The 25,980-nt window shown below is 39.1% G+C and overlaps 1 protein-coding gene and 1 long non-coding RNA gene across 8 annotated transcripts in view; both read left to right on the forward strand.

Moving 5' to 3' along the window:
• The window catches only part of IFTAP (intraflagellar transport associated protein), a 63,835-nt gene that overhangs the window by 24,376 nt on the left and 13,479 nt on the right, over positions 1–25,980 (forward strand). For all 7 annotated transcript variants that reach the window (XM_077863649.1, XM_077863643.1, XM_077863644.1 and 4 more), the window contains 3 exons: positions 12,735–12,892; positions 14,308–14,379; positions 15,759–15,825. In XM_077863649.1, coding sequence (XP_077719775.1) covers positions 12,735–12,892; positions 14,308–14,379; positions 15,759–15,825 — 297 coding nt within the window. The remainder of the gene's footprint in view (positions 1–12,734; positions 12,893–14,307; positions 14,380–15,758; positions 15,826–25,980) is intronic.
• On the forward strand, positions 6,554–7,315 carry LOC144292804 (uncharacterized). The gene is made up of 2 exons (XR_013360172.1): positions 6,554–6,941; positions 7,201–7,315. It is a non-coding gene; the product is annotated as an uncharacterized LOC144292804 (long non-coding RNA).

The following is a 25,980-nucleotide window of genomic DNA, read 5'->3' on the forward strand; positions in this document are numbered from 1 at the left end:
ATTGTTATACTTGAAGAGAAAGAATAAATTCCTTAACTTGAAACCAAGGTGGTTGTAAGACTGTGTTCTTTGATTCAGTTGAGCGGGTCTGTATTCAAATGTGAGTGGCTTTCAAATCTGGAATCTTTCAGCTGTGGAACAATAATATTTTCTTTGAAATGGTCAGCTAAACCCAAAAGGATTCAAACAGGAAACTTTATTGCAATCCAACTCATCTTTGTATGAAAATCAAACCACAGTCTGTCTAGTCTGAGGTTGTTACTATCTCCCCACCCCCTCACTTGAATTCCTCCAAATCAGATAGATTAAAGTGGTGCCAGGTAGCTCATTGTCCTCAAAGCACGGAGAAGAATCATACTATCTTCATGTGTTTCTGGGCTAAGCCTACCATAAGTCTACCTTTGCATTTGGTTTTGTGTGTATGGATTGCTGATTAGAAAAAAGGGATTTTGGATCGAGTGCCGCATTTCCCCTTTCTTCTCCATCAGTTATGCTTTTTGTGACTTGTAGCCAGTCATCTAATTTCTGGGTGTTAAGCTTAGCCCTCAGTTCAAGTATCCATGCAGTTCTTACAAATGTTGAGGTCGTTTCAGTTTCGACTGTGTTCCTGTGCTATATTTTAGGCATCGAGCTAAAATCTGGGAATAGAAAATGAATGAGACAGAGTCCTCTAGTCTGAGATGTCATTCTTACTTATTTCTGTGTGCTCCGTGTTTCAAATGCTCTAGATGTGTGAAGGCACACTAGCAGTCAAACAGACTGAATGCTTAGAGGTCAATTGGTAAAGTAATACTAACCACTCTTTGCATAGTGCTGATAAAATAATATCCAGAATATTGCCTTTGGTCTGGGGGACTCAGTTGTAGATTAGAATAAACACTCGCTATGAGTTTAAAAAAGAACAATCAGAATGATTGTTTTCAGACTGCTTTTTCTCCTTTTCTGACTTCAAGCTTTAAAAAAAAAATTATGAGGGACATGCTGCAGTACCCTCAAAAAATGAGGGAGTGTGAAAGACCTGTAACAATTTAAATGTGTTCTTGCATTGCCCTAATGCTGTATGCCAATGAATGAGCCCTAGATTGTGACAGATTTGTGCAGAAGTTGCTGTTCTGCCTCATAAAGCTTGAAAACCCCTAAAAAGCATTTATTTGTAAAGGAGAGAGAAAAAATTACTTGCCCTGCTTTTCTCCAACCAGTGTGAATAAAAGAGGTGTCTAGGTCGATGCACCGCTGTGCAGGCAGCAGAGGAAGAGCCTGATCTCAGGGTGAAGGAAAATTTCTTAGGTTGCTGGGATTTAGTTTTATGAAGAGTTTAGTGGACTGCCCTTATATTTCTCATTTTGTTGCGGGCAGGGCCAGTGTAATGGAAAGGGTTCTGTTGGAGCGTAGGATTCAGAAGACCTGGTCTAGGCATGTATTAATTCTTTGTCACTGCAGGCCTGCCACTTGATCTCCCTGAATCTGTAAATCAGGGATAATTTTTCCTGTTCCGTGTGTCTCATATGGTTGGGATGTGAATCAGGTGACATATACGTGAAGGTACCGGTAGGTTTTAAAGATGTACTCCAGTGTCGTTTCATTTATAGGGATGATTTATGATTTAAAAGAGAAACATCGAGGTTAAATATTAAATCTTGAATCTACAATATAAAATAGGTAAAATATTTGTTTATAGTGTTAGCTGTCCACGTCCTGTTCCTTGATGGAGTCAGAAAACCAAGTCTGTATGGTATATATTGTGGAATGTGGGGTCTACTGTATCGTGTAAGACCACACAGTTGAGGGAACAATCCTACACTGGCCTCTGGTGGATAGACTACGTAGTATGTTTGCACAGAACCTTATGCAAAGGTATTTAGATACTTTGACAAAGATATCAGATACTACATTTTTTTTTAATTGAAGTGTAATTGACACACAGTGTTACATTAGTTTCAGGTATACAACACTGTGATTCAACAACTGTGTACTTTGTAGTGTGCTCACCATGTGTGTAGCTACCATCTGTCACCATACAACCCTATTAAAATTCCATTGACTATAGTCTTGTGCTGTTACCTTTCATCCCTGTGACGTACTCCATTCCATAACAAGGAACCTGGACCTCCCTCTCTTTTTAATTCTCTATTATTACGTTCTACTCCAAGGAATCTCTACTTGGGCATCTTACCTTAAGTATCACCTGGGAGATGCTTATTAAAACGTGGATTCTTGGGGAATCAGTCCCCAGATTGTGGCTCAGCAATGCTAGTGTACAGACCAAGAGCCTTGACTCCTGGACCAACTTTTGGAAATATGCCCTCGATGAGATCAAGGAGAGATACGGGGAGATGTATGTATTCCACAAAATGCTTTTGTATATGTTGCATTTTTCCTAAGGATAAGGTCCACAGCTTTCATGAAATTGTCTACACCCCCCATCCATAGGGCAAGAACCATAGTTTTACTTTAGTCATAGTCTTGTTTAATGTCACCATTTTATATTATTTAAAGGGAACTTTGACAGTAAAAAAGAATGATGGGTTACAGGAATAATTTTACTGTAATCTTGCTGATACAGATGCTAGGTTATACTCGCTTACAGAATTTTAGGGTGACCCTTTGGTTCAGCATACATTCTGTCCCAAGTGCAAAGGATGATAGAGCATGTGTGTACAGGCTAGAGTTACTCTATCACAGGGAAATCTGGCTACTTGTGTCATTACCAGAAGAGGTGTGTTCTTTATGAGCATTTTGCCATTAGCAAGTGCATGGGCAAGAGCCTTGGGAGACAACATGGACATAGAGGCCTCTTGTTGCCTATACTTCTAGGAAATGTGCCTCTAATAATTTTAGTGTGTTTGGTACCTTTTTTTGCTGTGTATTTCATACATGAGGGTACTTTTAAAGACTTATTCAAGTGTAAAATTTTATGACTAGGTAACCTTGATGTAAAAGAGGGACATCAAAGTTGAATATTAAAAGAATCTGGGGTCTATAATATAAAAAATGTAAATGAAATGTGTATGTAGATGTGGTTTTTTTTTTTTTTTCTTAGTATCTCTAGGAAAGACTTTTTAAGAAGAAAGGAGATACATATAGCTTATCTCCCTAGATTGGAGATTAGAAGACACTTGGTTAGATCAAATGCTTTTCACCTCTACAGATAAGTTTATTTTTTGTTCGTGGTGGGAAAGTTACAAAATAACAGAGGCATGAACACACACTCACACACAGACAGGAAAACCAGAAAATTTACTCTTTCTTTTTTTTGTTTTTTTAAAGATTTTATTTATTTATTCATGATAGTCACGGAGGGGGGGGGGCAGAGACACAGGCAGAGAGAGAAGCAGGCTCCATGCACCAGAAGCCCGACGTGGGATTCGATCCCGAGTCTCCAGGATCGCGCCCTGGGCCAAAGGCAGGCGCCAAACCGCTGCACCACCCAAAGATCCCCCAAAATTTACTCTTTCTACAGCAGTAACATTTTTAGCTGCTCCTTGGTCCCTCAGAATAAAGATGACATTTCCCAGCGTCCTTGCAGCTGGGTAGAGCTGTTTGCCTAAGTTTGTGCCAATAAGAAGTGAGGGAATGGATACATGTAACTTCCGGGTGCTATCTTTAAGAAACATGCCCTAGACTCTTTGAATCCTTTTCCCCTGGCTGGAAATAGGCAGTTGTGGGAGCAATCCTTAGTAGATACAGAGATGAAAGCCATGTGCCAAAGATGGCAGAGCAGCCTGCCAGCCTGGATCCCTGGACCATCTCATGGAACAGAGCTTGCCCACTTGCCCTAAACTGTTACTTGAGAGAGAAATGAAATTCTTGTTTGAGCTGCTTTATTTTGGTGCCTCCCTGATACAGTATCTTAAACCATGCCTTCCTAATAACAGAAGGGAACAGAGGTACATGCTTTCCTCTCTCTCTCTCTCTCTTTTAAATCATCTTGCCTGGAGCAAGGGTGTGGTCATGTACCATCCTGGACCATGTTAGAGAAGGGGTGGTGCCCTAGGGATAAGAGAGCAGAAAAGAGGGAGTCTGGGTTCTGGCATGATTCTGTAAAACAGAATAACCGTATTATCATGGCTTATCTGCATCTGTATTAGCGCATGAGAGAGAAATAAACTTCCATCCCATTTAAGCCATGGTTATGTGAGGTGTCTGTTTCATACAGGTAAGGCTATATCCAATTAACTAATTAATAAAACTGTAATCCTGTGTGTTAGAGATAAACCATGGGTGTACACCTCCTTGCTGAATTGTTCTGTTTTAGTTTGTGTATAGATACAAATATTAGTTAAGAACATGGGACTTAGAGACAACGAGGATTTGAATCTGAGCTCTGCTGCTTCCTAACGAGGTGGTCTTAGGAAAGTTTTTAAAATCTCTGAGTTTCAGGGGATCCTTGGGTGGCTCAGGGGTTTAGCTCCTGCCTTCAGCCCAGGGTGTGATCCTGGAGACCCGGGATCAAATCCCACATTGGGATCCCTGCACAGAGCCTGCTTCTCCCTCTGCCTGTGTCTTTGCCTCTCTCTCTCTGTGTCTCTCATGAATAAATAAATGAAATCTTAAAAAAAAAAAAAATCTCTGAGTTTAAGTGTTATCATCCGTAAAATGGATATAATAACCTCTAACTCACAGATGTATTATGAGGTTTAAATAATTATATATGCAAAAACCACACATACATATTTTTATTTATTTATTTATATTAATAGTACCTAAATTATAGTACAGGGTCAACTGGATATTTTCATCCACTTATATATTCTGCAAATTTATTATAAACATTTTATAAAAGTGATATCATACTATACATACTTTTTGTAACTTGCTTTTTCACATAATATATGATGAACTTCCCAATTAATAAATATGATTATTTAACAGAATTATTAAAGACTGCATAGTATTCAATTATGTGGATATGCCATAATTTATTTAACCATTCTCTTTTTTGTTGGACATTCAGTTATTTCCAATTTTTGGCTATTACAAGTGATGCTATATTGCACATCCTCATTCATTCAGTAAATGTCTATTGAACACCTACTGTGTGCCAAGTACTGCTCACATAAGTGGCCAAAAGAGACAAAGGTCATTACCTTCAGGCACTTTGCATCCTAGAAGGGAGAGAAAGCCACAGACGGTAAACATAAGAAATAAAAATGTTTGTGTTAGAAGATAGTAACTGCTCTGGGAAAGAAGAAAAAAAATATACAGAGCAGGATTTGGGGGATCATGAGTGCTGGCGGGGGGTTATATGGTTGCATTATTATGTAGAGTGATCTGATTAGGCCTCCTTTGAATGAAGATTAGTAGGAGCTGGTGGAGTAAAGCCTGTGGATTCTCGAAAGAAAAGGATTTGAGGCCAAGGAACAACCCATGTGGAGGCCTGGTGACAGCAGCGCCCAGCATGGTCGAGGAGCAGGGAGGAGGTCATTGTGACCAGAGTGGCACGGGCAAGGGTGAGGGGGGAGCTGAGGTCAGAGGGTGTGCAGGTGTGGGGCAGACAAGTCATGCCTATGGGTAGCCTTGTATGTCCTAGCAATGCCTTTGGCCTTATTTATATATTTATTTTTCCAATAGCTACATCTTTGTACTCTTCTTATTTATGGCCTTTGGGTAAATTTTTACACGTGAAATTCAAAGAGATGCAAAATCTAAGGCCTTGATTAAGTAAAAATTTTTCAAGGGAATAGATTAGACATTTTTAGCTTTGTAGTGAAATCTTTACCCACATAATTATTTCTTTTGCATAAATTCTTAGATGTGGAAATGCTGGCTGAAAGATACGCAAAATGTTGTGCCTTTGAGTAAGAGTTTTAAGCGAATAAATTCTATGTTTCTCACAGGCAGAGGCCGTGTCTTATGACTTTCTTAACTCCTCCTTGAGTCTTCCAGCTCAGCAAAGGTGAACTCACTGGTTGAAGGGTCGAGCATCACTGTACCTTCAGTCTTAAATGTTAACATGCCCTTTGGTGTGGAGAAGGGATATTTTCCCTTTCAGGAACTGGGAGTAAGTAATTTCCTGACAGAGAGGTCCCTCCTTTCCTTAAGCTTACACTTGAGTGGGAAGAGCTAGACAATGAACAATAAGAAAGGTAGTTTCAGGTAATTTCAGACAAATTTGAAGAAAACAGGACCACATAGTAGAGTGGCCTCCTGCTAAGGCTGTGACCATGTAAGGAGAGAAGACGATCAGAGAATTTTAGCTTCAGCGAGTATGTGCATTCTTCCCATTGTCTGGGTGTGGAGGGAAGCTGGCACTCTGTCCTTGTCTTTTGTTTTGGTTTCATCCTGTTGTGGCACTGAGTTGTGTTAGCAGTGGTGGTCCTTGGATCAAACTCAACATCAGAATCAAGGGGGTACAAAATGTGGAAGCCATCCACATGTCCATTCACTGGTGAATGGAAAAAACAAAATGGGCTGCATCCAGACAGTGGATAAAAAGGAGTGAAGTACTGCCACATGCTACAACACAGATGAGCCTCAAAGATGTTATGTGGAGTGAAGAAGTCAGGCACAAAGACCACATATTGTGAGATCACATTCATATGGAATGTCTAGAGAAAGCAAATCTGTAGCTATAAAAAGTAGATGAGTGGTCACCTGTAGTTGGACATAGGAATAGGGAGTGACTGCAGACGAGCACCAGAGATCTTTTTGGAGCGATGGAAATGACCTAAAGACTTAATTGTGGCGATGGTCACACAACTCTGTGTTTACTAAAAATCATTGAATTGTACATGTAAAATAAGTGAATTTTGTAAATGGTGCCTCAGTAACCAAGAGGTAGAGCTACTAATCACCGATATTTAGATTTTTTTTACCGTACGTTCTTCACTGGATGAGCATATGGCCTTGTGACTCTGAATTTGTCTCAAGAACGAGGAAAGCCTGTTTGAAATATTTCTTACTAAGAAAATAAACTGTGTACATAGACTAGAAAGTTTTAGGTAGGTAAGGATTGCGATACGAAGAGAAAGGAACTTCTTGGATGCAACAAGATCCTACCTTGTGTAGACTGTCAACAGCAGCAGTCACCCGGTTAAGGACTCTGGGAGCTAAGGGAAGTTGTGCTCAAATGCGCTGTATCTGCTGCTACTGTGGGCCCCCTCCCTTCTGTAGCCTTGGCTAAATCCATCGGGAAGGTGAGCTTATCTTACGGGGTGACGTGTGTTGCCTCTTTGCACCAACATGTAATCCATTTCACAGGTTGCAAGCGTGCTGTATTATCTACTACCATCATCACAGAGATTGTTGAAAAAAAAAAAGTCACTTAAGGTGTGCCAAATTAAAAGAACAGTACAGATCGCAGTGGGAAGATAAGGTGAATATTCTGAGTTATCTAGAGGGAAGAAATATAACCACTTGGAGATAATATCTTCCTTTCTGTTTTAGAGACAAAAAAAAAAAAGAACTCCCTTTGTGAGCTCTTTTTTCCTTTCTTAAATCCTTTGCTGAGGTTCCCTTTTGTTCTTGCCCGGATTACTACCTGTACTGCTAGCTCCAGTGTCTGATCTAGTCCGCCCCATTCTACCCATTTCATGTATTAGAGCACAGCTCTGATTGTGACTCCCAAGGGCCTAGGTAAACTACCGAGGTTTTGTCAGGCCTTCCAAATATCAGCCCTTCCAGGTGTCCCTGGGTGTGTGCTCCCATCTTCCTGGAATACTTTGGGACTCTTCCATAGGCCCCGTGCTCTCCCACCATGGGGGCTTTGCTCATGCAATTTTTCCTCTGTGGGATAACCTCAGCAGGGCTCGCCTGTCTGTTGAAATCATCGCTGTCTTTCAAAGCCCGGCTCGGATGCTCCACGCCTATGTGATTCTCTCAAATGTATTGCGATTTCTAGCATTCTCTTACTTTGTACTCCCTCACGTTGCCTGCCATACTTGTGTTCTCTTTCGGTGGTCGGCATACCTGGCGTAACTTCTTCATTTGCAAACTCAGTAAGGGCAGAGACTGGGTCTTGCCCGACTTTGTCAGCTTGCATATAGTTGATGCCCAGAATATAACTTTTCAGATGGAATGGATTGCGTAACTCAACTGCCACTCAGATTTTCTTCCTGTAAATCAACTTTCAGCTCCTTTGCGCTCTCTTCACATTTTTCTCCCTGTAAGTACCTCAAACTGGATGTTTCAAAAATTTCAACTTACTGCTGTTGTGTCCCTCATCTTGGGCTTTGACACACGTTTTTCCAGGCCAGGGTTGTGCATTTGTGTCTTGGCAGCTTGAGAGCTATGACTGTGAATAATGAGTCAATTATCATCCAGCCTCGGGGAAAGCACAATTATTCCTGACTGGCCAGGCTGAGGTAATCCTCTCCTCCCTATGCCCTTTCAAATGAAGAACATAAAACAGTTGGAATTCAGAGCACTGCAAAGGGAATTTAGACAAAACATTTGTCTGCCGAATTTAGCTTCTTTGGATTTATTCTGATTTATGATTGATTGGTTTTTAAATTGCTTATTTAATCCTAACGACTATCGCTCCAGGGGAGGCCAGATACCAAGGAGCATGTGATCAGGAAGCAGTGGAGTGAAGTAGTTTGGCTGGACAAATCAAGAGCAAATATTATTGTCCAGAGAAACATTGCTCTAGGCTAGGAATATAATGTGAAAATCACCCCCTAACTTTCAAAATACCCAACCTTGTTATAAGCATGATTGCTTATCCCCTATTCTCTTTGCAGAGGGCTTTTTGCAACTACCCACTGTTGCACAGAATTTCCCCTCATGAATTTTTCTTTCCTTCTAGCAACATAGTCAATATCTCTTCGTGACTGGGAACATGCTCTTGATTTATATTGCCGTTGACCATGGCGCAGAAGTACTGACACTCGAGGTTGCCGTCAGGATTTGGTCATGAATTCTGATGTTGGTCGTGTTGATCTGTGAAAACTCTCCTGCAAGTGTGGTGATGCTTCTCAGCATCATCATATGGGGTTTAGTCTAGTCTGGCTTTTGTATGAATACATTTGAAATTTTTTTAAGGTTTTTTTTTTTCTTCTTTTTTCTTTTTTTCAAAATTAGATTCTCTAAAAGCGATCACTTTCATCTGGAAGATATGCAATCAATATGTGATTAGTGTTTAATTTATCAAGGCATCTGTGGTTTCCACCTCTTCAAGGAGTGCAATCTTTTTCCTTGGCCTGAAATTAGACACAGTACATATAGTTGGTGGCCTTGTAAGGGAGATCTGTTGGAAGCTTGTCTGTTTGGTATCAAAAGAAAATTGAAATTCCATTGCTTCAGAATAATGAAACCTTTAAGAAAAAAAAAAAAGAGCCTTTGTTTCATCCGTATTGAAGTTTTGACTCAGAAATGCCCAAAGAAACTCTCTTTCAGGTCTCGATAACCTACTTGTGCTCTGAAATATTGCTGCTAGATTTCTAAAGTGTATTATGTCTGACACTTATTTCAAAGAAAGAAACATTGAAGATAAGATGAAAGGGGGAAAAGGACTCTCTGATGGAACACAGCAACAGAAGGAGATGAGACGGACACTTGGGTGGCACGTTTGGATTGCCACCAGGATAACTCTGGGAGGCAGCAGCTGGCCCTCTGATCAGGCTTCAGGCCACTTTGGATTCTGGGCTGCGCCAGCATCTGCCATTTTGACATTATCATATTGAAAAAAGAACTTTTTTTTCCCCTATCTTATTCTGCCAAGAGATTTATTATTTGCTGTTTTTTCAAAAAATGATAAAAGCCTTTATGAGAAGCACTTCTGGGTCTTTGGAGTGATAGAGTATATATTCTCCGGAAACTACTTTCAAGGTTCAGGAAAGAGGCTTAAACCGTAGGCCCATCAGAGAGAGAACAAGTTCTTTTCTGAGTCTTCTGGTATTTTTTTTTTTTTTTTTAAATGAAAGCTTTGTGTTTGTGTTTACGGAAGGAAGTTTTAAAAGGACGAGCAAGATATTTCGTTAGATCTGAGACCCCAACAGTAGCTCAACGTCAGCATCAGAAGCTGGGACTTTGTCACCTATTGCTTTTTGGTTTAAAGGAGTTTCGTCTGGTTCTCTGTCAAATAACCTGGGTGTTTTGTTGAAAATGGCAGAGGCGTACACTGAGTGAGTATGAGAATAAATAGAACTCTGTCCTTACAGAGCATCTGTTCTTCCCAGACTTCAGTGTGCTTTTCAGGTAGTGAAGTCAATAGACTATTACAATAGTTGCTGGGACGTAGTATTTTCTTAGTCAAGACTAGATTTAGGTTGTGCTAGCCTTAAAGGATAAGCAGGGAGAAGGGAAACTGTACCCCCTCCTGTTAGAACAGTGCACTGAGGAATGCAGGTAGCCACAGGAAGTCTTGCCTGTAACTCTGATGGAGTTTGAGGAACCATTTCATTCCCCAGGTAATTCCTCCTGTTTCCAAGCATTTCCACCGTATCTTGCTCCACCCTGCTACCATTGCATAGCTTTGCCTTAGGACTGATTTAGGACCTCTCAGCAGCTGTAAAAGGGGAAGAAGTCTAGGAGGATAAGTCCTAGGACCATCTCTATCTCACTTATCTGATCTTCTGTAGTGCTGGTTGGTTACTCGGGCAGTGTTCTTGGCAACCCTCCCCACTACCTCCTCCTGCCCCTCCCTACCCCTCCCTGCCAGCTGCCAAGGCTGGTGCTTCACATCAGAGTTTCTACGCTCCCAGTGGAAGCTAGCTAGGAGTCATGGATGCTGGTGGAGAGGTCAGTAGGGACAGCAGGCCTGAGCTTGTGTTATTTATGAATACAACCCTTTTAAAGAGAAATTGATGCAGTCTGCATTTACATTTTCCCTCTCTGCCTTGTGGAGTTTTTTTTTTTTTTTCTTTTTGAAGATTTTACTTATTTATTTGACAGAGAGAGAGAATGAGAGCATGCAAACCAGCACAAGCAGGGGATGCTGCAGAGGGGGAGGGAGAAGTAGACTCCCTCTCTGAGCAGGGAGCCCCATGTGGGGCTTGATCCCCAGACTCCTGGATCAGGACCTGAGCTGAAGCAGATGCTTAACCGACTGAGCCACCTGGGTGCCCCCAGCTTCTTGAGTATTAATACCCTGTTATAGACTAGGTTAGTGTATCTCTGTGCTCCAGCAATGTTCCTGTGGTAATGTCCTATTGATAACCCTACAGGTCTTAATTCTGCCAATGACGGGCTAGAAGGAAGCAGACAAAGGACTCTGGACTTGCACCAGGCTGTGAACAAGAGTCTTACTGATTCTGATGCCGGGAAATTAATAGCTCAAGAGAAACAAGCATGGCCACTAGGCTGATTAGGCTGTTTCGTAACCTGCCTACAAAGTTCACACATCAGATAGTCCTTGTGGCTCTGGAGCCCTTTGATGGTAGAGAACCATCAGGGGATGGACAGGGTTCCCCAGTCTGCTTATAGCTTGATTTCTGCCACTTAGCCTCTTTTGAGTCTCTTTATCGCTTTTCTATCAATTACTGTTTAGATTCCTGTATTTCCTATTGTCATTCGCAGCAAGCCAGTTCTGGTTTTGGAATGTACTGTGCACCCTTGGTTTTTCCTGTGCTATTGTAAACTTTTCTTCTTTGTCTCTTTTCTGGGATTTTTTTTTTTTTTTTTTTCTGCTTCATTCTTCTGTTCTCCAAGGACTCTTTGCCTTCATTTGCTGTATTACTCTAGGTGACATAGCACTGTGGTTGGGAGTGTGGATTCTGAGTCAAAGGCCTGGGTTCAAATCCCCACTGTGCTATTTACCAGCTGTATAACTTTGAACAAATTACTCTCTCTCGCTGTAGGCCTTGGTTTCCTCATCTGTAAAATGGGGATACCAATGGTCCCTACCTTTAGGGTTGTGGGGGCCTTAAATGAGATTTATGAGATGCTCATAAAAGAGTATCTGACACTCAATAAATGTTAACCCTAATTATTAATTCTAATATACAAAACGATTTTATGGCTTAAACCATTATCCCAATATAATTTTTACCAGATATTTACCTATAGCTGTGATCTCTCTCCCACGTTTTAACCTACATTTGCAGCTCCTTCTGGGACATTTCCCTCACAATTTCTACCAGCAACCCAAATGAAAATGATCAGACCTTCATTCATTATCTCTCATCCGAATTTATCTCCCGTATTTCTGTTAATGGCATCATATTATAATTTTCTCAATCTCTTAATTTAAGATTAATCTTAGACTTCCCTTAGCCTAAGAAAATAATAATGCATGTGTATAGATTTAGTACAAAGGTATTAGTTGTTTATAGTTTTAAATAGTCAAGAGTAGTTAAACATTGCTTTTTAGTAGTATATGAATGCACAGATAAGATATGAGAAAGTCATTGAAAAAATTGTTACAACTTTTCTGTTTTTAGGATTATGAGTGATCTTCTAATTTTAATTTTTTTCTCTTAGAAATTTTCCAAAATCACTCATACTTTGCTTCCATATAAGGAAAACCTCCCCTCAAATTTAGAAAAAAATGAGATAGATAATGTTTAAGTTTTGAAATAAATACTGTACTTTATTGACTTTTTAATAATGGGTGAGTGCTGTGTATGTAGTAAGCACTTAATAAGTATTATTGAAAAGTAAGTGAAATAGTGTTATCTTTCTGTGCATTTTTAGTAATAATTTTGTAGAGTTTAGAGTGCTTAGTATCTCAAGCATTCAGCTTGTAGATTCTGAAAAGCATTTTGTTGTTGTTTGGAAGAAAGACTCTCAGGAAACACAAAATAAACTAGACTGGGTGTGGTATATATTTTCTAATATGTAGCTTATCATTTCAGAGAAAAATGTGACCAAAAGAGGAGCATGTGGAACCGAGTCTTCAGAAAATATATGTCCTTCAGTAAAATTGGCTTGTGAAAATGAACCAAATGTTCATCATCCTAGAAATAAAGCCATGTTTCTTCGGGTTTCATCACAATGTTCAGAAGAGGAACAGGTAATACCATAGGACACTTAGAGAAACAGGAAAAAGCATTCTTTATGAATTAAAAAAAGAAACTGTAGACCATAGGAAACATTGGACAGTTATTGGATCAGTAACTCAGACTCCTGATTCTAGAAGAAGTGCCATTGGGATACTCTATTAAAAATCATCATTACATTTCTTTTTCATTTTTTAAAGATTCACTTATTTATTGAGAGAAAGTGTGTGTGAATGTGAGAGTTGGGGGAGGGGCAAAGGTAGAGGATCTCCCACTGAGCACGGATCCTGACGACATGGAGCCCTGTCCTACAACCCATGAGATCATGACCTGAGCTGAAACCAACAGTTGAGCACTTTCAGGCCACTCAGGTGCCCTAAAAATCATCATTACACTTTATGATTTCAGCAGCTAATGTTTATGATGGTAACTTGGTTGTCCCCAAGTTTTTAAGTTTGCTTAAGGAACTACCATCTAAAAGTTCTTGCAATTATTTACATATTTTAGCTTGTTCTCTATTTGGGACAAAAGAGTTCCTTTTTATAGTTTTCTGTGTAAAATGGGAGTTTCTTTTATCTGCTCTAGATTCATCTCTTAAAGTAAAAACTATTTTCTTATTTTTTCCAAGATTTAGTCCATAAATATTGGATGCTTTCTTCCTAATCTTTAAGACTTAATAGACGATATTCTTATTCTCCTTAGCTATGGTTTTTAACTCTTAAGGACTCCTAGTAGAAGCTGTTCTCCTTTTTTACATTTGTGTTTCTACTTTCTAGCTCATCATGTTTTCTTTGTGCTATCGTGAACAAAATTGTATATGAGATTGTGGTTTCAAATGAGGGAACAAAAGTCTCTGTGTTAGAAGAGTGTTTATATACAGCAGAGGCCTACAGATTCTTTAATTCTAGAACTTGCTTCCAATGAGATGATTATGGGACCAGAACTTTTTTCTTTTCCCCCCCTAGAAGATTCACTTTCTACTGGTAATCACTGGCAATTGGAATTATATTTTCTATTGAGTGTTTAACCAACATGTGGAGAGGCAAAGAATTGTTCAATGATATTGTTTCCTAATAACCTGAAAATGTTGTATTAGCATTCTCTGGTTTGTCCTTGAGAGGTTCATTGGGATGGGATGGGAGGTGGGGTAATGAGGTGGGGAGTGTTCCTATTTTACACATGAGAAAACTGAGGTTAAGTAATTTACTCTAGGTTACACTGTGGATGAGTCTAGAGGCACAAGTAAAAGTCAGACCTCCTGAAAACTATTCCCTGACCACTACTATGGCTTAGTGGATCTGGTCCATCATGCATAGCTAATTAACAAAAACCGGAAGGGGAGTTTTATTGCCTGAAGGGCTACAAGATCAGCTCCTTTATTTTTGGTTGTTTCATTTTCTCATCAAGATGTCCTCACTGTTTTTTTCAGATAGTGATAGATGAAGGCCAAAAAGTTGGCAGTTCCTTTCAAGGTGATCTGAATCGGGCGGGAAAGGTGAAGGTAAGGCATGATTCAATTTTCTTCCATGGCAAAAAATACAAAAAAGTAAAAACAGCACAAAAATCCCAAAGGACTCATTTGCTGTGTCTCATACAAAATTGGAGAATTCAGTAGATTTTGTCCCTATATATATACATATATACATATACATATATATATGTTTTTTTTTTTTTTAAATTGATGTTTAAATATCTTAAACTATGCTTGGCTGGCTGGGTTCCAGATCCTTATTCCTCAAAGCTTAGCAAATGGAATGGGTGCTTCAACAGAGAAACATGACTCTAGTCACCCTGAACATACACCATTAAGAGAAATGACAGCATAACAGTTTTAGTACTGAAACCATCGTGGAGAAGATAAATTTTTGCTGTCACTTGGATGCCAGGAAAGAACTGCAGCTATGTACTTACAAACCATGGAAGCTACCATTTTTAATTCCTATGTAAGAGCCGTGGTCTGGGATGTAGAGCTAGGGGACGGAAGACCCAGGCTATGTTTTGAATTCCACTTATGAGATGTAAATTTGTAATTTTACGGTATTTTGTTATGAACATGTTTTAGGCCATGAGCGTAAGAGGCTCCACAAAGTCTCCTTTGCACCAGTGGTGAAATCATTTTCTTATTTACACTCCTTGATATTCACCTGAGATGAATTAGTTCGTGTCTGAAATGTTACCATTTTGTTAATCTGAAATGCCTCATTGTCAGCTTCCTGTGGAGAGCGGTATTCCACGCAGAATAGTCTTTCATTGAAATGCTGCTATTGTGTCTGTAAAGGTCATTTGCTCTGCTTTTTACCTTTGAAGTAATTTTCGGTTTTATTTGCTCGGAAAGAGAGAACACTTGATTTTTGGCCCTGCTCACCTCTCTTGTGATTTACCTGGGGCCAGATGATTTTGTTTCGAATGAACCTTTCTCTTCTGCTTTCTTTAGTTCCTTCTCTCTGACTCTTTAGAGTGAAAAGCCCATTATGGTAACAGCCAGACCCACCACCACCATTTGCTTGAGAAGCAAAAGCCATAAAACAAAAACAAAAAACAGATTGTTTTGGCCTGTCTTGGTGGTGGTTTATGTCTTGGGAGAGAATCTGGGAACAAAGTCCCTTTTCAAAAACCCCTGAGACGGTTCTTGCCCTTTCAGTATAGAGATCTTACTATGGTGCCCATGAAATCTAGGCCAACTTCCAATTTACTGCTTCTTTCAGATGTCTCTGGGAAAGCACAGTGAATGCAAAGACCTTTAGCTGGGACTCAAAAGTTACTAAGAAAAGTGGATTCAGTTGCTTGCTTTGAATGCTGTGGAAGTGGATTCATTGATTCTTAATTGTATTTTTTCATTAGGTCTAATATGTATAAAATGATGTTAATCCTTTCTCCTAGGTAGACAATTTCCTAGATTTAGAAGATTTGGATGTGGATGAAGAGATTCAACCCCAAATGAGCAAGGGTATGCTGTTTCCTCTTTATACTGCTTGACCTCTTTCTAGAAACTACAAATAAGACTTAAGACAGCTTCTTCTTCTTCTTCTTTTTTTTTCTTTTTTTCTTTTTGGTAAGCCCTACTTGGACCTTCCTTGACTTAGGGAAGGCTTACAGTCCTGCAATTTCTTTTTCAGTAACAAAGATTTCAGCTGAAAGGTCAAAGCCTGTTGAAGGTTGTGAAGTCTTTGGTCTAAAATGAAATAAAGGTGCCCCCTCCTTACCATTGCCCCCCCCGCCCCCACCCCGTGTTTGAATTTTGGATAATTTTCTCAAGTAGAGTCATTTGAGTCAAACTCTTGTTTTTTTTTTTTTTAGAAGCACCATGTAAATTGAATTATTTTTGAGTGATATATCAGTTGATCATAAAAATAGCAGAATTCATCATAAAATAAAAATCTTTACTTCTATAAATATTTATTAAATATATAAGCCAAACACTAAAGACTAAATACATATTGTAAATGTTTCTTCAGAGCATGTTCACAGTTGGGCTGGACTGGGAGAGGTTTAATGCTAGTCTCATCTGATGTTTATGCAGATGAGGCCTTTTTTCCTTTCCTGCTTAACGTTACTGTGTAAACATAGGTATCTTTTGTCGCTCAAAAGACCTTTGAAATATATCCAAAATTAGAATTGTTTGTTTTGAAGATTCTCATTCCTAATTTAATATGCAAGAATATCTCAAAGTTAATGTTGAATGTTTGGAAAGGGGTTGCTGGTATTGAATTGTTGTTTACAATCTTTTAGGTAGTCATAAACATGGATGATGGTGATTATTGTTGGGGAAAGTTATTTTATTTATTATAATCACACACAAGTTACAGTGCTGGGTGTTGTCAGTTTGGGAGTGGCAACACTATAAACTGGTTGTATGAAAGACCCTGCTGTGGCTTCTCTGGTTGCCCAAATTTGAGAGGCTTTGTTAATTAGAAGCAGTTAACATTTTTATTCGTCTTCCAAACATCACACTACTACTCCATTGAAGGGATTGTGTCTCATGCACTCTATTAACCAGTAGACTTTGCAGATTTTTTCCTTACTTACTTGGTTCAAATGATATCAGAGATCTAAAGGAATCACATGCTCCAGGGAGAGGTTCTCTTAACTTTAAAACCCCAGGCAGCTCTGAATTTCTCTATGTGAGCAGCTTAGAGGGTCCAATTGGATCAGAAGGGATAGCTAAGGACTTATCAGGAAGCCAGGTTTGTAGAGCAAGCACAGTATTTTAGGGGAAGAGATGTCAAAAATGCAGATTCCTGGGTCCTGTTTTTTTTACAAGAGAGAGTCTAATTCAGAAAGTCTTTGGTGACAGCTAGTGATCTGCGTTTTTTTACCACTACCCCAGGGGATTCTGATAGAGTTGTCTTTGGAAGACACTTGGAGACAAGTGATTCTGGTCTGTATGTAGTACATTTGCAATATAAATTTAATTTTATAGGAAGGCACAAAAGTGTATGGGTTGGGCATTTTTTTCATGGCTTACATTTCTTGCTTCCTGCCATTAGCAAGAAAGTCTGTATACTGGCATAAACTTACTAGGCAACAGATTTAATTATGATTATATTCAGTCTTTCAAATTAGCCTTTTTACTTTTTCCATTATTTTCACATTGTTTTTTTATTTGTATTTTATTTTTTTTAAGATTGTATTTATTTATTCATGAGAGACAGAGAGAGAGAGAGAGAGAGAGAGGCAGAGACACAGGTAGAGGGAGAAGCAGGCTTCATGCAGGGAGCCCGACGTGGGACTCGATCTCTGAACTCCAGGATCACGCCCTGGGCTGAAGGCAGGCGCTAAACCGCTGAGCCACTCAGGGATCCCCTCACATTGTCTTTTTAAACATTTTTTCAAGTTGTGTGTGTGTGTTCTTACCAAATCTGTTTCTTTAGTTAAAAAAAATAGCATAAAAACATCTCACTACTATGATTTTTCCAGAAATTGGGCAACAAATAGTGTTGCATTTGTGTATAAGAGGTTGCTAAGGCTGAACCAGGTCTTGGTAGACTTGAATGAGCTAGTCAAGCCCATCGCATGTGTAAAATAATGTGGACATGCTGGGCTGAACAGCAACCCAGGCTTCAATGATCTATTCCAATTACTGAAGAGTACCACCAGGGCTTCACAATTTTTATAATGCAAGATCTGGGTCATTTGTAAGGAAAAAAAAAATTAAACAGTTGTGCCAAGGTGAATTTTAGTTTGGGCCTAATTTGTATTACACTTCAGGAATGTGAGCAGACGGCAGATATTTATATCAGATGGGGAATGTGACATTTTAAATAGGCAAGTTGCTTGTATAATTTTGGCAGCTGAGAGGTTTACTGATTAGATCCCGTTGTTACTGTTTAAGCAACAGATTTGCCCAGGGCAACAGGGAAGAGAGTCGCGTATTTGTTTTCTATCACTGATTTTATTTGTTCACCTTATTTGCTTTCATAAATATTCTTCAAGATTCAGAAGCATGATTCTTTCCCAAGATTCGCCTTATCATTTTGGCAGCCCCGGCAGAGACAGTTTTTCAGAGCAGCCAATCCAGGGCAGCTGAATCGAGCAGTTGTCTGAGGGCAACATTTGCCACAAACCTTGGTACCCTGTGGTTATTGGACATCAAGTTAACCACTTTTTCCTCCTTTGAATTGGAGGTAAGGTAGTTAACCTGGTGATTACTGTCCTGCCCCAGACTCCTTTCCAGAAAAAATGATTATTTGGAATAGGTATTAGTTATTATGCTGAGGCCTTAGAGCAGGAAGGATCTCCTGGTCATCTTTATTCATTTTTTACCCCCTCAGCTGGCTGAGCCTGTGCTCTGGCTGAGTACAGTTGACCGAAGAGTCTCCCAAGGTCTTATTCTCAGAATCATACTGCCTTATGCAGGGCTCTCGACTGGTGGCCAGTGTGGTTATGCTATGGCCGATTGTGTTGGGTGAGAACAGGCAACTGACCCCTGCTCAGAGATTGGCAACCCTATTGGATTTTCATTTTCAAGCTGTCCAGTGCTCCCAATTCTAACGAAGGCATCAGTCACCTTAAAAAAAAAAAAAAATTTCCTTATCTGCAATTTTAAGCAGCTTTTGTCCTGGGACTCTTATTCAACAGACATGGAACAGCTATGACTGGAGCCTGGAATCCAATGAAGGATAAACAGATCCAGCTTCTGTCCTCATTGAATTCATTACCCAGACATTAACCAGAGAATCACAAATACAGGATTAGAAATTGTTCTAGATCTCATGAGAACATATAGCAAGGGAACTTAAATTTGTGGGATCAGAGAAATTTCTTTGAGAACCTGAGATCTAAAGGATGAGTGGCGGTAACTAAATGAGAGGGGTGGGGTCGAGGTGAGGGGAGGGTAGAAGAACATAGGAACAGCATAGAGAATGACACATGTGAAGGTCCTGAGCTCAGAAAGATCTATTTCAGCCAACTTCTAGTTTAGGCATTTTGTTTATTTTATACTTAGTACTGTCGAAATTCATTCTTTCGGGGATACCTAGGTGGCTCAGTTGGCTAAGAATCCAACTCTTGATTTCAGCTCAGGTCTTGATCTCAGGGTTGTGAGCTCAGGCCCCGCGTTGGGCTCCATGCTGGGTGTGGAATCTACAAATCAATCAATCAATCAATCAATCAATCAATCAATCATTCTTTCATGGCCCAGAAGATCACTAAAAACATTGAGAAAGAAAAATCCTTGCTTCAGAATGTTCCTTTATCCCTCTTCCTCCAATTTTTATGTGTGCTATCTATGAAAGCCCAGCTCGAAAGCCATGTCAGCCACAAGGACAAACTTGTTGCCCGATCCTCGTGATTATACAAGGACACTTCTACTCCATTCCTGAGAAGGGAACAGAATTGGGAATATACTTCTGCCCTTCCAAATCCTTTGTTTCTCCCCAAGGGAAATGTAAGGCTTTATCTACTTAGAGAGATTGGGAAAACAAACTATGTATATATATGGATCAACCTCTTTGTTCTTTTGGCTTCATGCTGTTTGGAAATGTATGTCTTCTCATCTATATCTGTACCATCTTTCTCATAGTAGACACACTTGAGATGGGGCCATACCTACCTTAACTTTAGAGATACAATGAAATCGCCTAAAAAAGAAATTAGATAATTGAATCCTGCCTTCCCAGATTCTTTTTCCGTGGTCTGGTGTGTGTCCGTTTTAAAGCTTCTCAGGTGATTCTCCTGTGCAGTTGAGGCTAGGAACCATCTCTAGACAGACATCCAGAGGCATGACTCTCTGAGGCCTGACTATAAGGGCCCTCGTGATGTGAAGCAGTTCTACTTACACCAGATGGATCCATGTCAGCTGTGTGCACTTTCTGTCAGGTGGGACCCCAAGGTCTAGACTTGTAGGAAAGGTTGATACGTAAAAAGCCCAATCGTGGCTGCAGGACAAGCTCTATTTTCAAATTCAGCTCTATTAGTTGGAAAGCTCATGTTTTATCCCCATCTTTCTGACTTCTGTATATATTTCTCTTTCGTTTCTGTATTTAAAGATGGAGGGATACGATTTATTATCACTGTCAAATGCCATCCCCACCCAAAGAAGTAAGTCCTTCATGCCCCTCAGTTTTTCCTCTTTTCATGTTTCCATTTTTATTTATTCTGCGACTTTTTTCTCAAAGTAGGTGTTTGTTAATGTGTCTCTTGAAAGCAGCATATGGTTTGTATATATGCATCTATACACCTACATTCTAGATTTTGTCTTTTATTGGGGGTATTTAGTTCATTTACACTTATTGTAGTTGCTGATACATTTGGCTTTAAACCTAGTATCTTATAATTTTGTTTTCTACTTGTCTTGCCAGTTTTATGCCTCCCCTCACCTATTTTTTGCCTACTTTGGATTAATCAGCATTACTGTATTATTTCATCTCCCACTATTTCTGCTGGGTTGAGAATTCTAGATTTGTAATTATTTTCTTTCAGTATTTTACAGATGATATTTTATTCTTTTCTGGTGTTAATTGTAGAAAACTGTTGGAAACCGGATGTTAAACCGGTTGTTGTTCCTTCGAAGATAATATGTTTTCCCCTCATTTGGCTGCTTTTATAATTCTCTCTTTTGTTTTTCCATTAATTTCACTATGCCTTGGTATTGTTTTATTTGAATTTATTTTGTTTGGGGTTTGTAGGGATTCTTGTAAATATTGGGAAATTCTTAGCTCTTGTCTCTTCAAATATTACTCATGCCTTGACTTTTTCACTATGTCCCATATATCTATCTTTTATGTTCTTTTCTATCCTTTTAAAAATTTCCTTTCTTGCTTCAGTTAGAATATTTTCTACCATTGGGGCTCCTGGGTGCTCAGTCTGTTAACCATCTGCCTTTGGCTCAGGTCATGACCCTGGGGTCCTGGTATTGAGCCCCAGCTCGCTCCTCCCCCTACCTTTACATGTTCTTTCTCTTAAATAAATAAAATATTAAAAAAAATATTTTCTATCACGTATATTCTAATTTACTAATCCTTTGTTGAATTGTGTCTATCTTCTACAATCATCAATCTTTCAAATATTTTAGCTTTTTTTTTTTTTTTTTGAGAGACAGAATGAGGGGCTGAAAGAGACAGAGGGAAAGAGAAAGAGAGAGAGAGAAAGAGAGAGAGAGAGAACGAGAGAGAGAGAATCCTAAGCAGACGCCCTGCTAAGCACAGAGCCTGAGGTGAGGCTTAATCTCATGATGCTGAGATCATGACCTGAGCCAAAATCAAGAGTCAGATGCCTAACTGAGTCACCCAGGTACCCCTCAGTTACTTTAGCTTTTAAGAGATCCGGAATATCTGTTTTGATAGGTTTCAGTTCTGTGCTGAAATTCTCCACTTTTTAATGTATTTTGGGGGAACACATAAGTAGTTATTTTAAAGTTCACATCTGGGACGCCTGGGTGGCTCAGCAGTTGAGCATCTGCCTTCAGCTCAGGGTGTGACCCTGGGGTCCTGGGATCAAGTCCCACATCGAGCTCCCTGCAGGGAGCCTGCTTCTCCCTCTGCCTGTGTCTCTGCCTCTCTCTCTCTGTGTCTCTCATGAGTAAATAAATAAAATCTTAAAAAAAAAATTAAAGTCTATGCCTTATAATGCTAATACCTGGTGGGATCTCTTGTGGGTCCATTTATATATTATTCATTTTCCTTTTGATTTCATGTCTTTGTATACCTGATAATTTTTGTTTGAATGCTGAACATTGTATATAAAATATTATGTAGGGTCTAAGTGACATTATCTTTTTCTATCATTAGCTTTTCTTTAACATTTGCTAGCAGTTATTCTTAGTAATAACTTATATAGTAATAGCTTATATGATCACCGTCATCCAGTCTAGTTTAAGGCCTTGTGGGGGCTGATCTACTTCTAGTTCTTACTTACCCCTGTGGTGTAGCCCTTCAGGGTAGATCATAGCACTACCTTCTTTGGAGGCCCTGAACTCTAATATTTGTCTTCATAGCGCTGTGATTCTGTTGGTAATTCTGCTAAGCTTCTCAGCCTTTTAGCTTCTCTCATCTTTGCATTTCAGCTTCTCAGCTTCTCCTTGCAAATCAGTAAATGCCATCAGTTGTAAAGGATCTTAGACTGTTGGACTCAGGTCTCAGTACTTTCCGTGTCTCTGGGATTTTGTCTCCACAAGTCCTGGGCTGCCCTGGTGGTTCGCCAATGCCTTTAAATAGTTGATTTTTTTGGTAATCTATCCAGCTTTTCTAGTGCTATTGGTGGGGGGATTGGACTGATATTACCTAGACCAGCAGATCCCTGGGGATGTGGTCTAGGAAATCCTAGGGAAACCCTAAGGTCTGAAGGTCAAAAGTGTTGATATTTGCACTGATGTAGCAAAAGCAATGTAGGTGAAGATGCTGGTAGCTTAGTGCAAATCAAGGTAGTGTCACAAAACCGTACTTAGTAGTCATCGTAATCTTCATTGTCATGAATTTGTAATTAAAATGAATGCTAGGGGGATGCTGGTTGGCTCAGTCAGTTAAACATCTTGACTTTACCTCAGGTCAGGCTCTTAGGGTCCTGTGTCAGGCTCTGCTCAGCAAGGAGTCTGCTTCTCCCTCTCCCTCTTCCCCCCTGTCCAACTTGTGTACACTCTCTCTCACTCTCAAATGAAGTGCTTTTAAAAATAAAGTGAATACTATTTTCCATTGAAAATGTTCTTGATGGAGTGGTAAAAATTATTTTTATTAAATCTTTTTTCTTTAATTTTATTTATTCATTCATGAGAGACACAGAGATAGAGAGGCAGAGACACAGGCAGAGGGAGAAGCAGGCTCCCTGCAGGGAACCCGACATGGGACTCCATGATCAGGCCCTGGGCTGAAGGCAGGTGCTAAACTGCTGAGCCACCCAGATGTCCCCTATTTTTATTAAATCTTGATCCTTGAATACACTTTTAAAAAAATGTTTGTTTGCTGAAATCATAAGTATGCATAAAGCACTTCTGCTGCATTCTGAAATATAATGGTTATCTCACAGAAAAGCACTTGTGTGATTGAGTGCTAGACTGAACTAGTCCCCCTCCCCTCCATTATTTTCGTGGAACAACATTTTTACTTGAAAGAATGACAGACAAACTATAGTTCTCAAAAATGAGTGAAGGAAGCCTGTCTTCAAGAGAAATATACTGGCAGTGTTCATTGCCAATGACAAAATTGGCAATGGATCAAGTGAATCTTCATTTTTGGAAAACTTGTATCCAGTACTGTGAGCTTGACAGCTTCCCAATATTTAATGGCTTTTCTGATAAAATTGGTGATGTTAACTAATGTGATCTTTATGCCATATAATGAAATGTGTCAAAATTTGAGAGATCTACATAAAACAGTGAACCAGTATTTTCCAAATGACCAATTTATGATGTTACAAAATTACACATAGGAGAAACGTCCATTCAATGTGTAAGATAGATCAATGAATTTTAATGTAACAGTATGAAAAATTCACTGAAATGGTTTCAGATTGCACACTGAAACTATTTTTAAAAACTTTATCATTTGTCAAGGTCTGGTATAGCATCAAAGAAGAATATCCACAATTATATAAAAAGGCTATTAAAGTACTCCTCTCTTTTCCAGCTACATTTCTGTGTGAGACTAGATTTTCTTCATTTGCTTCATTTGAAACAGCATATTGCAAAATTGAAGGCAGAGGCAAATATAAAACCTAGCTTTTTTTTTTTCCTTAAGGCAAACATTTACAACATTTCAAAAATGTAAAACAGTGCGTTCTTCTCCACTATTTTCTTTGTTTTTAGAAAAGAGATTTTTCATAAAAACATTTATTTTAATATATAATGGTATTATTGTTAGTGGTTCAATAAACAAATATTTGCAGAATTGTCAGTTTTAATTTCTAATATGGTGAATATTGATTGATATAACCCACATAAACAAAAGCTCTTTTGGGGTCTTCAAAATTTTCTAAAAAACAAGAACCAGTGAGATAGACTATCATAGCAGAAAACTGTGTGCTGAAGAGGCATTACTAGAGCAGTTCTTATCTGTATTCTTTTTGGTTTTGAGTGCCCAAAATTTCAGAAAATTTTGGCCATTTCTACATGGCAACAAAGGAACAGATTGGTTAATTTTTATAAATATGCCACGCAGGTTAAATACTGTTATCTAAATTATGAGACCTCAGGTAGATTGCTTACTTTTTAATGTTGTATTAGATGATAGCTTTTGACTTGTGATTATTGACTTACTACAGAAAGACAAATGGCATAAACACATAGTTTGTAAACGTTGAAATTCTTGTCATGTAGTTGGGAAAGAAAAGATTGGAATGTTTTCAACCAGGCTTGCCATCCAACATGAAGATTCACTTTTGAGAGATGCCTTCACTCTGCAGTGCACACCAGCCAAAATGGTGGTATTTAGTTGAGGTGAAAACAAGGCCTTTGGTTCTTTCAGAAACAACAATTAATAAGATCAGATTAAGTTTCATAAAGCATTTCAGTTTTGGAGTTTTGTAGAGAACTTCAGAAATTCCATCCCTCCCAAATCAGTGAATACAACCATTTTTCTCTCTGAGAGAATGCGAGTGTATAAATAACCCACCCATGATTTTAAAATGGCTGAAAGATAAGGTAACCTTCTTCATGAAATACGCCTTACCAGACTATTCCGGTACGGATTATTTTCACTCTTTTATAAATCTGTCCTTTTCAGGACAGATTTTTGTCCCATTCAGTTTTGTTCTTGATTATTCTTGGGTTGATTTTTGTGTGTAAAAATCTCACTCCTGGAAACAAAAGGTGGTATTTGAGGGTAAAAATTACGTATAGTTTACAACATCTACAATGTCCTATTGGTAGGTAGGCACTTCCTCGATTCTCAGGGTTTAGTTTAAAAGTTGAGATGTGGGGAATTCATTCCCTGTCTCAAGTATTTGTTGAGGATTTGCTGTGTGTCAGGTGCCATGTTAGGCATCAGTGAATATGCATTTGTGCATTTTGTTATTTCACTGAAGAAACAAATGACAAGAATTTGAAGTGTGGAGGAAACCAAATCTTACTGTTTTGTGGGAATTGTTTCCATGGCACTAGAATCTTTATAAAAGAAACCACTTTTGTTAAAAATCCTACCTTCTCTGCAAACACATCTGGGAGGCAGTTTCCAGCATAGGAATTAGGGAGTTGTCCTCTTCTATGCATAATATTGGCAATCAGATTTTAAACAGCTCTGAAAGCAGAATTGATTTTGATCCACATTTGAACTGATGTTTGCCCTGGCAGACAGTGGGACTTGTAGGTCCTGGTTTTCAGGTGAAAAGGCCTGAACCTTTCTCTTCCTTCCTTTTTTGTTGGCCGGCCCCTGACCTGGCTTATCTCAGTCCTAGGTGTTTATACCAGGGAGCTCAGTGAAGGGAGTTGGCTTTGAGCTCATTAATAGACGTATTAGAAAGACAGTCTTTCCATCAACCTGAGTTTAAAAATAGGACTTTTCTGGGTATCAAATGTTTAAGTGTACCTAATACTGACTAACCAGTGTCATGTAGTGACACTCCTTGGCTCTGAGATCGGTTGTGATAATCTGATAATCTTAAATAATTCATAATCATGAATGAAATGTAATGAAATTGCTTGTTTAAAAGAAGTTCATGATGTGACATCGTGGGC

The sequence above is a fragment of the Canis aureus genome, chromosome 21 (genome assembly GCF_053574225.1).
Source record: "Canis aureus isolate CA01 chromosome 21, VMU_Caureus_v.1.0, whole genome shotgun sequence".
Lineage (NCBI taxonomy): Eukaryota > Metazoa > Chordata > Mammalia > Carnivora > Canidae > Canis > Canis aureus.